Below are 15,689 nucleotides of genomic sequence, written 5' to 3'. Positions count from 1 at the left end.
AGGCGACAGCGTCGACGGCGTGGGGTAGAAATGGGGTAGCGCAATCCGGCGCACCCTCGCGCCAGCGGGTCATTGGGCGTCGAGACGCCGAGACGCACGCGAAACACACCGCGCAGGATTTGGCGCGCCGCGGTCCGACGTCGGGTGTTGAACAGACGTCGCCGAGTTCGGCGTCGTCGAGGAGAGGAGAGCACAGCGCAGTGCGGTGTATCGCTTGATAGGGTAATTTTGTCGCACGGAAATCAGTGAATCGCGGAAAGTGTCGCGATCCGGTTTTGCGATATAATTGTGCGCGAAGTCGAGAGCTAGGAAAAATAGTGAGATGAGGTTTGACCCTACGGCAAGAAGGGGCCCTGTGATTAATCCGACGGAATAAGAGCCACCGACACCGTCGCCGACGGTAGAATGAACTCTTGAACCGGTTCATTGGAATCCAGAAAAGAACGGAAGAGGGACTCGGGACCGAAGACAACATGTCACGTGTCGAAACTCGCGTCGCGCGGACGGCGATTATCGCGGCCACTTTCATCTGGGCCTACTCAATGGGCAGCGAATTTCCAGAGAGAGAATGCTGCGATCCAGTTTACCCGATACCCGAACCAACCAGCAGGGCACCGTCGGCCCCAACACCGACCGGAAGAAGCGGTGAGATTCTGTTTTGCACCAGAAAGTTTTCGTTATGATTTGGGGTGGATCGTTGCTTTTTCAACCGCTGCTCATTCTTTCCATTCGTCTTTTGTCACATTGCCAGCGATCGTTCACGTCACTCTCAATGTCAGTGTGTCTTCCTGTAACGAATAAGCTTGTACGTTTACATCTCCTCGACATTATTTATTACCGCGCTACGAATGTGGAACTGAGACCAATTCAATCCCAACTCTTTTCATAAATATATCAAAGCACAGTCAGTAGAAAAAGAATGGAAAATCGGGTCACCTTCTTGCTTCTTGCATTTCATTTTTAATATCATGTGCCCTGGCACCTACCCTGCAGGTTCAGGTCTTGTGTTTTCCATAGACGAAGGTGGGAGCTATAGAAGCTAGAAACGGATCGAACGTCAAAATCGTAGATAGGTCCGACACCTGTCGTGCACGGAATTTAAAGGCAAACGATTGTGTACACCCCGACTCCCAAACAGACATGGGTTCGCGGATGGCATTCTCCTACGGACACGGGTTTCCACTTGACACTGTTTTGCACCGTGTTGGATGTGTTTCTGCCCTCGGGGAAACCAGACCGCTTAACCCAGTCGAGGAAGAGAGAAACAACCGGTGCATTGCATGAAAGTCATAGTAGCGAACTTAAATCGGACTAAGAGATCACGTATTTAGTAAGTAAGAAAAAATAAAAGAACAGAGTGGTTAACCTGGAAGTTATCAAACATACGTGATGACTTTTGATGGGAACAACTTTTTCCGTTTTACTTTCTTCATAGCTCCTCTGTTTTGTCTTTAGTTTTTCGTTGGCTCACCTCCCCTTTCCGTTTTTTTCTTCCTCCTCGAGGTAATTATCGATTCTGGGCGGCCCCTCCGCAAAGGCGACGCGGGTGCAATCGACGGTGGCGTCGCCTTGTTTTTTGCGATCCCAAGCGATTACAGAGCCGACGAACGATCTGTGGCACGCGATACGTGTTGTGCGTAGAACACACCGAGTTTTCCTCGGATACCATGGACAAAACACAGGGTGGAATGGGGATCCGATTGAGGAGAGGAGATCAGGATCTGTGTCGCTTTGCTCGGAAAGCAAGGATCCAGCTTATCCGAAAACGCGCGGGGAGCCCGCCACAAATCCGGGCGAATTTAATAGACGCTGAAACTGTCTTTCTTGAATCCCTCCTTACTCGGAATCCGAACTTTAATCGAGAAGCGACAACTCTTCTTTTTCGATCAGCGGCAAGAATACAATCGATATTACGTGCACTAAGGTACGGTGGAACTGAACACGATACATTGTTAATACACAGACTGTCTATGGTGGGTAAATTTTTCGGCGATGTCACGGGGCGATGATATACAATCGGGGTTAACAATGAGAGCACCGGATGAAATTGGATTCTCGCCGATTCCGACCTGGCCATTTACCACGCAACGATTTGCGCGATTCAGTTTTGGTTGCATTAATTTTTTTTTTTCATACATATATTTTTCATCATCTCTTTCTCTTCAAATAAATTTTCCGACTGGCTTCCGCACGATCGGGGATCAATCGGACAGATCGTCTGCCTGACGAATTACGCCCGCTATATCATGCATGAAAAAACTTGGCTAAAGGGCAACGCGGAGGCTGAGCCGGTCGAGGGTGATGGCGACGGTGATAATGACCGCCCAGGTCGCAGGGGGGGCTTCAGATTTGATTGTTGCTGGTGCTAAGTGTCGCGTCGATTGCTAGCTGACCGGTCGACAGCCGGCTGGGTCACGATGTAGGCGGTTCTCAATCCTGGCACGAAAACCAGTCGCTTATCACCAGGTGCCTACCTTGGACTTGCGATCTAATCGCACGGAGTTTTACTACCATGCCACCGAACCACGGTAGATTGGGTACGTATGTACATGAGCGGAAAAGTTATAGCTCCAGAGTTGTATAATAGAAACTCTCTTGCCCCGCGTGCCACATTGCGGCAAAGTACCCCACCAATCCATGACATGCGAACAAATTTATTGCAAGTTTTCATTCGGAGGGAATCCAGATTCAAGTACGTCATTGTAGCCCAAACATCACCGGCTTGTAATTACCGTCCAATGATCGGACGTACAGTGCTTTTGGAGGCATGCAAATTTAATGACTTTTATGAAGAAAGGGATTATGAGCGAGGAAAGGTTAATGTGAAATTAATCACAGTGGTATTATTCTTATGGTAAATCAGTACTACTGTATTATAATGTTATCAAATATTCGAAATCATTAAAAGTATAAATTGACGCCCACGTATAGTAGTGAATAAAAATGAGTGTTGGACAGAATGTATTTTTGTTTTTACCTGAGCAAAGAAAGTGTGCAGGAAGTACAGTTAAGGACCGAAGAATTTATCACACGGTAAACGTAATAGGTTCATTCGCGGGCACGTGATACCTCTATTTACCGTGCGATGGATAAGATACGCCCGAGGTGTGAAGTGCTCATCTCAAACGGATCAAAGTTGATCATCAAATCTCCAAGGTGCCCTAGGGTGCGAGGGAAATGAGGTGGAAGTGATGGATAATGGAAGGTTGAAATGGATTCTCCACCATAATATGCCTTCCATCGTTCTCGTATTATTTATACAGTAGGTTGAACTGCATAGGAATATCAAAGGACTACAGGTTCAAAAGAATCTCTCTGGAATACGGATGTTATTTGACCTGAGTTCTTTCGCTATAGTCGTACTTTGAATTACATTATTCCCCTCAGAGAAAGAGTGCTTCCATACTTTATTCCGGGGATCATTGACTTAGCGCAAAATAAACTTGTACCCAAGAATTGGATGGAGGTATACGTTTAAGGAAAGAATAATTTTACCGCCGTGACATGTATGTATGTGCTGAGTTTCACCGCATGAGTACGATGCGACGGATGAAGACTAGATCCGATTTTGCAGCTGTCTAGAATCCCCCGAAAGCTGCCCAAGGAGAGGAAGAGGAGTTTGCTGTTCCCAAGCACTATAGAGGTCATTAGCGACGACAGTAAAACAACGAGATCTAAGACGATAGCAGCTTGTGCTTTTGTTTCAAGCCTCGTGGCGCTAATATGAGTAGGACAAGTAGATGGTATGTAGATGGTGCAGGGTATGTGCGTTGGGCGGGGCGTAGACACGATGCATATTTCATAGGTCCTTTTGGGGTTAAGTCAACCAGCTCGAAAGGAGGGAGTCGTGGGCCTCGCCACCCCAAGTCGTCAAGAGACTGGCTGGGATAAGGGACACAGAATTAACGTGCCCGGAGTAGTACTAATGCAGTCTGGCTCACCCCGTTTCGACTTCAAACTTTCCTGGGAGACGTATGGGTGTCGCAAGCCGCCGGAGAACCGCATGCAGGGTGAGGAAAACTCACATGCCGCTGAAGAAAGGGGTCACCTTGAAGAGTGGCTTGCGGAGGTGGAAAAATCGTGAGGGCAGACCGACTCCCGGTACTTGTCGTGAGTGGCTTTCGATTTTCTCGCACTGTCTGGAGTGGCGGGACTTGATGAAGACGATTGTTCGATGTTGAAGAGAGTGCGGACGGTCATATTGATGACTGTTGCACTGGTGATATCATCGGATGCACGAATGGCACGTTGGTTATTTTCGTTTACGGTTGAAAAAGTTTTGACATGGTTGCAAAAATTGTTGTGAAAAATTGCACGGCATGTGAGAAGCACGTGTACGTGCATAATGAAAAAGACCGATGTTGCACATATTCGCATCAATGGAATGGCAGGGTTCGTGCATCGGATGTTAGGGTTCGACTCCCAAGAGAGCGAGTCGATATCCTTGAATAATATAAAAAGTTTTCTTGACCCATGGGATACCGTTACTCTGAATCTTCACCAGACTCGGCGATCCCGCTGGCGCAATGGGTAAATTTTGAGGTAGCAGAAAATTTATACTTGCCGAGTAAATTCCCACGTGTCTCGACAGACATCCACCGTTTGATCCCGTCAAGTTAGCATTAGCACAAACCCGCAGAGATGAAAGGTGCACCAAACACTCCAAGATTCAAGACGGGAGTCGCAAGATCAGAATCCAAGACAACAGAAGCTCGGCCTACGACTTGGGGCTGGACACTTGAACGATCGATTGCGTGTCTTGAGCTAACTCCGAATTTAACGAGGCGTATTCCACTCCCCGAAGGAGCGATGAATGCGAAGCTTGATCAAACCTCACTACGACGACCCCTAGACACGGTTTACTTTCATCTTGACTGCATAAGCTCTCGCGACATGATAGAAGAGACTGAGAGAGTGAGTTTCCCTTACCGAGCTGTGATTTGGTATTTAAATGAGTTAATGCGAATGGAATTTCCGCCGGGTGATGCTCACGACCCGAGAGTGTAAAGTGGTTAGGGAGTACTGAGAACATCGCGCAGTTTCATCAATTCTCGAAACCGCTACATGCACCCTAACGATTCGCTCCCTCGACTGGTGACAGATCTGCGATTGAAAACGTATACTGTAGGGTGAGTGGCGAAGTCTGTCGTTGCACTTTACCGATAGACACTTGTCTCACGTCCGTGAAAAGACGGTGATACTGCAATCCACATGCCCCACGCTACGCCAGGAGAATGTCAGGTTACGAGGGACCCCGAGTGTCCGTAGGGCTGGTGGCAAAAAAGACTTCAAGACGCAACATGAGGCGGCGGAGAGAATCGATATCACTGCATTCTAAGCGCAACAATGACCTGTCTAACGTGGAGTACGCTTGTCTGAGTATGCTAAGGAGCACCTACGCTGCACAGTAGATTGTCTTCTTGTAGCCTGAACTCGGGAGAAAGAGGAAGGAGCGACATTGTTTATTAATGCGGCGTGTTCTTCCTTTGAGAGGAAGCTACTATCAAATCAATCGGCATGTTCGGTGGAATATGCATGCAGTTAGATTGCATGCATATTTCAACCAATATGCATGCAGTTGGTGCTGTGTCTTGTTTCTTTTGCGTTTGGTCATTTTGTGAGGGCTGAATGCCCAGCAAAATTTACTACAGAACGGATTATGTGTAGACAAGGCAAAGTGTATACTAACAATTCACATTTCTTATAGTAACAGATGAATTTGATGTTATAATGTCAAAATTAGTTTCATGCTGCATCAAACTTTGATGGTTTTCATTTATGAGTATATTTCGTTGCTTGTACATGAAAATACCAAAGCTTTCTCGGATAATGGGCAGTCTTGAGTTTGTTGATAATAGTATGTGACGTTGAGAAACTAATTTTGATTATCCGAAACAAGTGAGCACCCTCTAATTATTAATGCATAACCTTGTCAGCAGCCGGAACGAATAATTTTCCTCAGGCAATACGAGAAAGTAAACATTGCTCGTGTATGGGTCCCTTGGAAACCCATTGATTAAAAGTAAGTTAGGGTTAAAATAGGGTGTTACGAAAATATAAATAGATTGTTCGACTCGAATCGGAGGTATTTCATAATTTTTAGTTTCTTCTTCTAACAAACGAAGGTCCTTGACGGCCCTGGAGCAGTAGGTACGTACGTTACTTCGTTAAACAAACCCGCAATAACTGGAGTTGGATAGTAAATTATTGGCATTGAAGAGAAGTCAGGTCTGGTATTCTGGTACCGTCTGCTATCTATCCTGTTCTCGCTGCTCTGCTTAGACAAACAACAAATTGTCTGCGGAAGTAGATTCGGGTTCGGTCCAGCGTATAACGCCAAACATCAGAGCTCCATGCGTTACGCGGGAGGATGCTGAATTGCGGTTTGATATTAGGAGAGATAAAGAGATAGTGATGGATGAAGATCGTAGTGCGGCCTTGGCAACGGTCCCTTCGCCTGCAGAAACGTGTTAAGCTAATAAGGCAACGGAGATAATTTCACCCTGATAATAAGAAACCTCTCGCAAGGCGTCAAAGCCCGGGACGCAACAAGTGCCAAATCCTGGTCAAGGCTGACCGTCTAAGGTCATCCCAGGCTGTGACGTGGTTGCGACTTCTTCACACTCCAGCAAGTTCTGAGATTCGAAACCGGAGCATCACGGTGTGAAGATTTAGTTATACTGACGAGAGCATAAAGCCGGATATAGATGATCGCGTTTCTAGTGGTTCCTTTCCGCGCAGTATACATTTTCATGCTTGAAATTCTGTTAGCACCCACTTCCGCGCCCTAAACAAACTGATATATCTTGTTTGGAAACGCCATACGAGAACCCGGAATACCGGATAAAAAATGCTCCTCTGACGGCCCGCGACGGGTTGGGATATTACAAAAGTGCCAGACACCTGCATCCCCGCTTCTCAACTAACCCCAACGTCTCCCTCGGCCTAGCCGTTGTCTTCGTACATCATTGAACACTCTCCTGGCATTTCAGTCACTGTCACTCCTTACCAGGAGTGAGCACCCCATTTCAGGAAATTGCAGGTTTAAAACAATTACGACTCAATCTGGTACTTTATTAAGGTAGGACTCTTCACTGGTGGGAGGAATTTGTTTAGGTTGTAACAGATCCTGAAACTTTTGATGCGATTCCGTCACATTACTGCTATCCTCTCAAAATGCCGTTGTTCGAAATATAATTTCGGGCAAACGTCGCAGCTGTTTCTCTGGTGTCACCACCGTCGTATGATTGGTCAGGATTTTGCGCATTCCAACAGCTGCAATTACAGAGAAATCTAAACAGAGTTTTCGTCCCCGTAGTCGAAGTTGGCGTGATAAACCCGCGTTTCATTTTCGTCATTGTAAAATATTTGCGATATTCGTGAGCGTGTCGAAGAAGGGCTCGAGCCAGAAACATGGTATAAGAAACAAGCAAACGAGTGGCTTTTACGTTACAACTCTTGTCAGGCTTACTTTTCCAGCTTTAGTGAAGTTGAAGTTGTACCTACACGTCTTCAGATTTGCTAGACCACATCGATGGAATCCAAGGGTGTAAAAAAGACGAGACGAGAGTCGAGCAATATTTGGCACAAATACATTGCAGAGGTGATATCGAAGACTGGGAGAAGATGGACGGGGAAAAAAATTCGCAGCAAAGATGGATTTGGAAAGATGGTGGAGAGGGGTGATCTCCGAAGTGCGGGACGAGGATAAGGCTGAAAGACAAACGACGTCGGGATTTAGCAAACTGTCTAAAATCGTGACGACTACGTCTTGTTCGTTGATCTCTTAGGCCCGAGATTTCCGACCTTCTCGATGACTTGGTTCAAGTTGAACGGAAGCCGCGATGCGAGGTGCGGCAAGGGTCGCTAACGTTTCTCCCAAGGATTCTTAAGGCGGAAGCCGGTGAGCCGAACCGTGGCGTAGCAGAGCAGCACACCGTGTTCCCTGAGAATGGGTTCCGCCGAAAATTAAGGGCTCGCCAAACTCGGGCAATCAACTCGCAAGTACTGACCAAGTCCCATTCCTTCGCCGTCAAAGTCGCGCTACATAGATTTAGCGGGCTCTTGCCTCGCTTTGCAAACTCGCCTTCGCTCCCTCTAAACGTCCCGCGCTTTCGCGCGTACAGCGTTGTTCAACAAAAGTTGCGTCACCTCGAATATCGGGGTTAATGCCGTTGGTATGCGGCACAGCGGGATATCGCACCATCGTTCCCATAATATCCGCACCGCGTATGCGATTCCGAACAACTCCTCGGCACCGAGCCAATAATAATCTGAGAAACTGACACACATGGTAACACACAACGAACGATCCGTATTCCGGTGCTACTGCAGCCGTATCATAGTGGGTTTATTTTTTTCTATTATTAGCATCACATTCGTGCATCGTTTCACGATTAGCACTTTGACTGCAGAAATGAGACTGATCGATCGGTAAACTTGGGCAACCTTTTCACCCCTCTGTTATTCTTTCTTGAAATGAACCTGCACGCGAGGTGATCGGTGAAGTCCACATTGCACAGACAGTTTGTAGACGATCGATCGAACCTTGTGTTGGCTAGATCAGTAATCATTGCAGTTCTGAGCAAATACCATCAACGTCAACTATGGTTTACAACAGCACCAGTCGTGCAGGGCGTGGATATTGATTGTCAACACTGTACTGAAGTAAGCAGTGTGGCTTTCGAGTATCAATGGTAGAAATTAGTTGAAATTTTATATGAAGCAATTTAGAAATACCGAGATCACATCCACCATAAAGTAATTCCATGATGAGGCGGGTCGTTATCACTGTCACCAATACCATTTTCACTTGTTACCGGTTCCCAAGAAGAGGTCAGTTACGAATTACAATAAGTCACTTCACCTATCAGTTGTCATAAAGATTCGAGTTCTTACAGGTCGCGTGCGACAATCGCAGCTTCCGGGAAGGAAAGAAGAAGATGATAAGATGGCAAGGAGAAAGAGCAAAGGGAAAGGAGAAAGTAAAAGGAGGAACGCGATTTCCTGCCACAGATACCGTTGTATCGAGAAAAAGTTACCGGCGTGGGGGGAGCGATAATGCTCTACCTGGTTATCGGCGGGGACTCGGAGAGTTGATTGATAGGTGGGTCGCGTGAGTACCGAGAAAAAGGTTCAGCGAAAAGGCCGGCTGATAATGCTCTCCAAGTAACTCAGGTCCGCCTCGCTCGATGCCGGTTGAAAGTCCCGTGAGCCTCCCAACAACCTCCGGCAATTGGATCACACGCAGACGCGATAATCACGGGGGTTCCAAAGCTTTGAAATGTAAATTTTACAAACATTTCGCGTTTGGTCCGAACCAGATTAACCCTGTTTATATCATGCTCGATCGAACTCTGCAAGTCGCCCGGCATTTCAAATGGAATGAAGCACCGAGGAATAAAACTCGGGTTACCGGGGTTGGACGATACTTTCCCTGCACAGTCGCAGTCTTCTTCTCTGTAATCAACGTCGATCCTTCCCGCGGGAATCTAGAACGAGGACTCGGCGCTCCGGTGCTCTTGCACACGAAATCCCCAGTCTCAAACGATCGAGTCGGATGCTGCTACGATTAGATGTGGAACGATTTCGATTAAAAAAAAATTGTACATACTCTTGGGAGAAATGAGAAGATCCGTATTTCGATGTTTCACATGAAGGGGCAATTGTTGGCAGAAAAAAAATATCGAAAACTTGTTTTTGTTATACTCTGAGCAACATTGTATTTTTATGAAAGCCTTTTCAAAACGCGCTTGTCATTTTTCTCAACTACCCCGTACACGCATTTTCCAAATATTTTACACTCGACGTAGAAACTTTGATATAAGTGTAAATGCTATTAGTACTTATGTATTACCTATAGACTAAAAAAATTTCTTTCCAATGGTAACATTACTCGAAACACTTAAAGTGCAAGATTGAAGATTTCAACATTGAGCAAAGTTATCTGTAAAGAAGTAATATTTTTTTCTCGCCATCAAATGTGAATCCAGTGATACTCCGAAACTCGGGTCTCTTTATTTCTGACCAAGAGTGTGTCGAGTTTTTCGTTTTTTCTTTCGTTCAAATCAGCCTGTCCTACGGCGTGACCTTTCCTTGATAGCCTCGCAGCGCAACACTCTCCCTTTCTCTGCTGCACTGCAGCCGCGTTGGGGATCGATCGATCCTGCAGCAAACCGGTGCCGCCAGATACCTTGGGTAATTTTCTAATTTCCACGCGACCCAGACCCCGACTTCTCCTCCTCACACCTCCCTTCCTCCCTAATCCCCGTTAATCTCCCATTAAGCGAGTCTCGTACCGTAGACTAATAACTCATCAGCGTCGGCCATAAGCAACGGACGCGTCGTCTGAACCAGGAATTTTTCCGCGCGAGTTTGAGAAACGAATCCACCTTGGGATAGCGGGAAAAGATAAACGGGAGGAAAACAGTTGGCGCTCTTTTAGATCATTGGAGGGGTGCAATTAACGCTTCTCCACATATATATACGTACATACGTCCAATGTGAAAAATGGTCTCTATCTAATTGCTCCTCTTGACCTCTTCACTTGCATGCTAATGTCCTCGAGCGTGCATCTGGCACTGGAATATCTCTCGAGCGGTCATGGTTCGAGGTCAGCGGCGTGCCGAGTCCTGGAAATCCCGGCGTATTATAATCTGAGGAAGGATATCCGGCGTGTAGGTACGGACTTGGATCCGTCACGACAATATTACATTGGGAGGACCGGTGCCCAGAAATGCGTACGGAGCTCGGGATGATCATTTGCAGGCGTATTTGTATGTATGGAGAGACTCGGGTATCCCGATCGAGGATATCTGGTATTGGAACCGGGTCACCGTGGGCCAATTTTCTCACCGTGAATAGTCCGGAATTCAAAAATCTTCGCCCATAAATAGAAGGATAGACTTCACCGATCGAGTCACCTTGCGTTTCGTTTGTATTTAAAAGTCTGGTCATGGGCTAAAGAGATGTAAAACCAGGTCGTAAGCTTGCGGCTCGGTAAGAGTATAAAGCTTGAAAAGAAGCCACCCTTAACCGTCCAAAGTGCCGGGGCTATTTGTAAGTAAAGTACGTACGAAACTCAGACGCGCAATGTTCGCACGGCTTTCAGGTGTTCTGTAGGATTTGTCAGAGTAAGCGCAATGCGAATTTGTCTTCCTGTTTAAGAACGTCGTTCTTAAGATATGCTTTGCACAACATTCGAATTAGTGTTAGCACGGTTGGGTCCTTAAAAAAAGTATCGATCCGGTTGATTTATACGAGTTGGATTGCCGCCACGGCAATTTGCGGTTTAATATACAGCCGTTAATCACAAGTAGCTGTACCCTCCCGCCTATATAACATTCCTCCACTTGACGATATGAGCTTTTCATAAACCTGGAAACAGTTTTATAAGGGCCGACGTATTTACTGCGTCTGCTCACGTTATACGTGTGGAATTTTAATGCGCTCGTATAGTATGCATATTGCACGGCATTAAAAGCTCTCCGACTCTCGGTTGATGTGAGTTTTGCGTGCCACTTTGAAAACTGACATACCCCTAGTTCACGGTAAACACGGAGGCAAACACGTACAGCGCCACCTCCGGAGCGCGGGTATCTCCGACAGCTCCCAGCTTCCTCGGTTTGAAACTTGCAGAGAGATCCGTTCCTCTGGCCCTAAGGTCGAACCTTCCGTGACCTCGGCCCCGTGACCGCGGTTGAGTAATTATTGACTCCGAGCTTTTGGACGTCCCTGCACTCTGTGCTCTCCTGGTGCGTGTTCATCTCCAGTTTGCTCCGTTGCAAACAACGTCGGCGTGTGGATATCCGGTCATCCTCGATTGGTTCGAGCCAGAAGGTCCGGGAATGAGAGGGGCGGAACAAGCGTCTTGAGAGACGCACACACATGCTTGGCTTTTTGGCCATAGATCTTCTCTCTTTGAGGGGAGAATCCTGCCCCCTTTTCACCCGATGTAGAGGAAGATGAGGATGACTAAGAGTTAGGAGAGAGACGACCGCCGCGACAGGATGAGAAATCTTAGTTTCATAGTTGCGGGGGGTTTGGAAAATTGGGCCGATCTAGCGTGAAAAATGCCTGATAAGTCCTCTCCTTCATCTTCCTGGACGTCCTCCTTCTCCACCACCACCACTCACAGCTCGCTGAAAGGCAAACTTTGAATAATTATTGGAAGTATCGGTTTTACTCGTCTCTTATAGGTATAATGTATCCCCTTAGCCGCGAGTTTGCTGAGAAAATTGAAATCGAACCGACATGCAAAATTCGTGTGCGTGTGTGTGTGTGTGTACGAAGGAGGCGAAACAGAGTCGGGAAAATATTCTACAAGTCATCTCTGGAGGTTTAAAACGACCAAAGTATTCACCGTGTCATAAAACCAAAATTGTTACCGTTAATATAGTGTGTCTATTCGGTTCAGTAGCACCCTTAACAAGGGTTATTGGATAATTTGAAATTATTAATATTTTAGTGAGAACATTGAGTTCGACTTTTGATAGTCGCGAATAATTGGTACCAAATCCAATGGTTTTAGACGCGAATCAACTTTCCATGTGACGCAGGGTGCGACTAAACCGGATAAACGAAACTGTACACGATTAAAAAATTGAGGTAACTGCGCTCTGCACATCCTGGGTAGAATTATCCCTCGCATAAACCAGAGGCTCGAGTATCAAGATGTAAAGAATCCGCATACAAATGGGAACGGCCGAATTGAATAGATGATTACACATTGAATTCCCGTGAAAGAGTGAAACGGTCCTTGGTGCGTTGACGAGGTTGCCGTCCAATTAACCGGTATTCTTCCGGCGCCCCCCCCCCTCCTCCTGCAACCCCCGAGGCCATGGAAAAGGTCTGAGAATAAAAGATGGGGTCGAAAAAAAGGGATGGCCGTCGGGCGTTCGGCCGTCGAGGAACTGTAGCGATTGTTCCGGAACGTTAATATTTCGATTCTCTTCTGCGAAAAACTGCCCCCGAAACCCCCGAAACTCGTAACTCAAAGTTTCGCCGCACGTCGAGGACGAAAGTCAATCGAGGACGTTCTGTTGTTTGACCGAGAAAATAGGGGTAGTTCGTTCCTCTCGCCGTTCTCCTACCGCGATCCATATAAATCCATAAACTCGGCGCTGTGGGGGAGGGGAAAATTGGGGCATATAAATATTGCCGAAGAGTCCCTTCCCGTATGGCGTAAGGATTCGGCTGCGATGAGGAGAAAGAGAAAGAGAGAGAGAGAGAGAGAGATAGAGAGACCCACCCGAGTCCCGTACGGGATGAACCCAAATCTAGGGGAAAATTTTATCGTATATTCAAGACGTGTCTGGACTCGGGATACCCGCACCCACCTCTCCTCGTCGGAGAGGAGGAGCTTAAGCGTCGGAGTTTCCCCGACAAAAAGTACCCGTTTTATTGCCGTTTTAAACGGTTTACAACCGAACCTCCAAGCCCAATTCCCTCGTTCCCTCGTTCTCTCCTCTTATTTTCCCGCTGGAGCGAGCAGAGGCTCGATCCGAAGATCGATCGATAGTCGATTACAATTACTACCGCGCATCCACACCGCGGGCACGAGAGAACAGGAAAGGCAACCGATTTTGTACGACAGCTTACCCGTCGGCGAATAAATATCCTCGATACTTTGCCAGTGGGTATTTATCATCAACCTCGACCTCTGGGCTGAAATTGCGGTGAAAATAACAATCAACAAAGTTTTTCCCCCTTGATTTACAGATAGGTGAATTTATTGTTTCACTCTTAATTTACTCTGTATTAGGTGAATAATACCAAAGCTGAAATAATGGAGATACACGATTACCATTTTACGTTAATGCACAAGTTGACCCTTAAATCAGGATATCGGTCGCTGGATGGCGCTGCATCCTCGAATTTTGTAAAATTGAATGCTAAGTTCCCAGGTATCCGACGAAGTTGACATCATTGTCAAGCTATCCTTGCCATCATTCTTTATAGCGCAAGATTACGCAGGTCGACTGGTAAGCCGTAGAAATAATTACACGATTGAAATAAAACTTCAAGTGTGTGAACGACGGCCATATTTATTTCGGTTTATCGTTTCAATCCGCCTGCCAGATAGTTGACGATACATGCTTTGTTTTTGTGTGATAAGATTTAGAAAAATTTGCAACTGGACGAGCATGTTTCGTTATTCAATTCACTTTGCGCTTTGGAATTAACGAGCAAACAAAGCGAGTTTTAGAATTTAGTGTTTGACTCGGACTGACCGCGATGGCCTGCGCACGTATAGTCACGCGAGACTACCAGTGTGATCATAAAAAATGTACATGAAAGTGAGAAAAAAGTAACATTAAAAAATATAAAACAACGTTAGAAACTGTACAACGTATACGTCACAGAGTGCAAAATAAAGCTTTGCCGAAAAAGGCACACTTACGTGTGTGTGTGTATATAGATTATACATATATATATATGTATGTATAACCGAGTCGTTTACATCCTCTGGGATTGAAACAGTTTTAGACCCGAACCCGAAAGTACCTACATACGTCAGACACCTTGTAGTAAAGTTTTAGAAAATTTTTCAGGTCAAATATACATATGTGTGCATCGTACAATATGCGGCAACTCGCCGATTCTTCGAAATTTCGCATTTCATAGGCACGCGGATTGTACAGGCATAATACAATTTGGACTTATTGTGTACGCTTGTACCTGTAGCAAGCTCCGCGGGTTAGATTCTGCATTGAAGAGGTTAGAGGCAAAACTGTGTAGCGCGGCACAAATGAGCGGGTTGAGCCAAAGTGTGGGAGTAGTGGGGGGGTAAAGAGGGAGAGGGATGATGTATGAGGGAAGCGGAGTAGCGAGAAGGGGGGGGGGGGCACCAAACTCGGCGGGAAAATCTGTCAAATTAGCGCGCGTGTCAACGACAAACGGTACACGCTTTATCAATTAAACTTTGTGCCTAATCCGATGGCGATAGCAAAGCAGGTTTGTATTCGCCGTTTGCTGATCGTCCCCCGAGTGCGGGGACCACGGTTTATTTATCCATTTATTTGTTCTTTTATTCGTATTGCATTTCGTCGTTTGCGAGGAATTTAATGGGAATTGCGTATTCCGGGAGTTATCTGCGAAACTGGCCGCTCAACATCGGAAAACAGACGACCGGAACTTCACATTGCATCGTTACATATCGAATATGTAGCCTCGGTTGCCTATCTTCTGGCGTTAAAGGGTTATATCCAGTTGGGATTTATCAAAAATCCATTTTTTTTATTTCATTTTTGCAATGTACGTATATTCAAGTATATACGCAGAAAATTTTACGTCGATCCGACAAATATTGTCGAAGTTACGCGCACATTTGCAAAGAAGATCTGGAGCGTAGAAAGTGCTTTTGAAACTCTGAACGCGTTTTTCTCAAAATTATGTTTTCAAAATCGGTGAGCAAGATTTCTCGGAAGCGGCTGAACCGATCAGTCTCAAATTTTTACACAAGCTTTGTGAATATATTTTTCAGTCCTTGATCCAAGGTTTTTTCTCGCCGATAAATGTTTTCCATTTTATAAACAAATTAAGGAGAAATTTGAGAAGGAAAGGCGATTTTTTTTTTCATTAAGTAGCCACCGTTTTGTTAAAAATTATTATTTTGCTTATTCCTTCGATTCAATACCTTGTATTAACTAAACATTTTTTTATTTTTTCATTTTGGATGATCCGGTCCA

The 15,689-nt window shown here is 45.9% G+C and overlaps 1 protein-coding gene across 4 annotated transcripts in view; it reads left to right on the top strand.

Annotated features, from left to right (window-relative positions):
- Positions 1-92: 92 nt before the first annotated feature.
- Positions 93-15,689, top strand: part of LOC124304935 (uncharacterized) — a 63,365-nt gene continuing 47,768 nt past the window's right edge. For all 4 annotated transcript variants that reach the window (XR_006908293.1, XM_046763742.1, XM_046763740.1 and 1 more), the window contains exon 1: positions 93-645. Coding sequence is in view for 3 of the 4 variants with exons in the window: in XM_046763742.1 (XP_046619698.1) it covers positions 474-645 (172 nt within the window). In the remaining variant the exon portion in view is untranslated. The remainder of the gene's footprint in view (positions 646-15,689) is intronic.

This window comes from Neodiprion virginianus, chromosome 5 (assembly GCF_021901495.1).
Source record: "Neodiprion virginianus isolate iyNeoVirg1 chromosome 5, iyNeoVirg1.1, whole genome shotgun sequence".
Taxonomy (NCBI): Eukaryota; Metazoa; Arthropoda; class Insecta; order Hymenoptera; family Diprionidae; genus Neodiprion; species Neodiprion virginianus.
The sequence above is the reverse complement of the archived record's forward strand: the minus strand, read 5'-3'. Positions and strand labels throughout refer to the sequence as shown.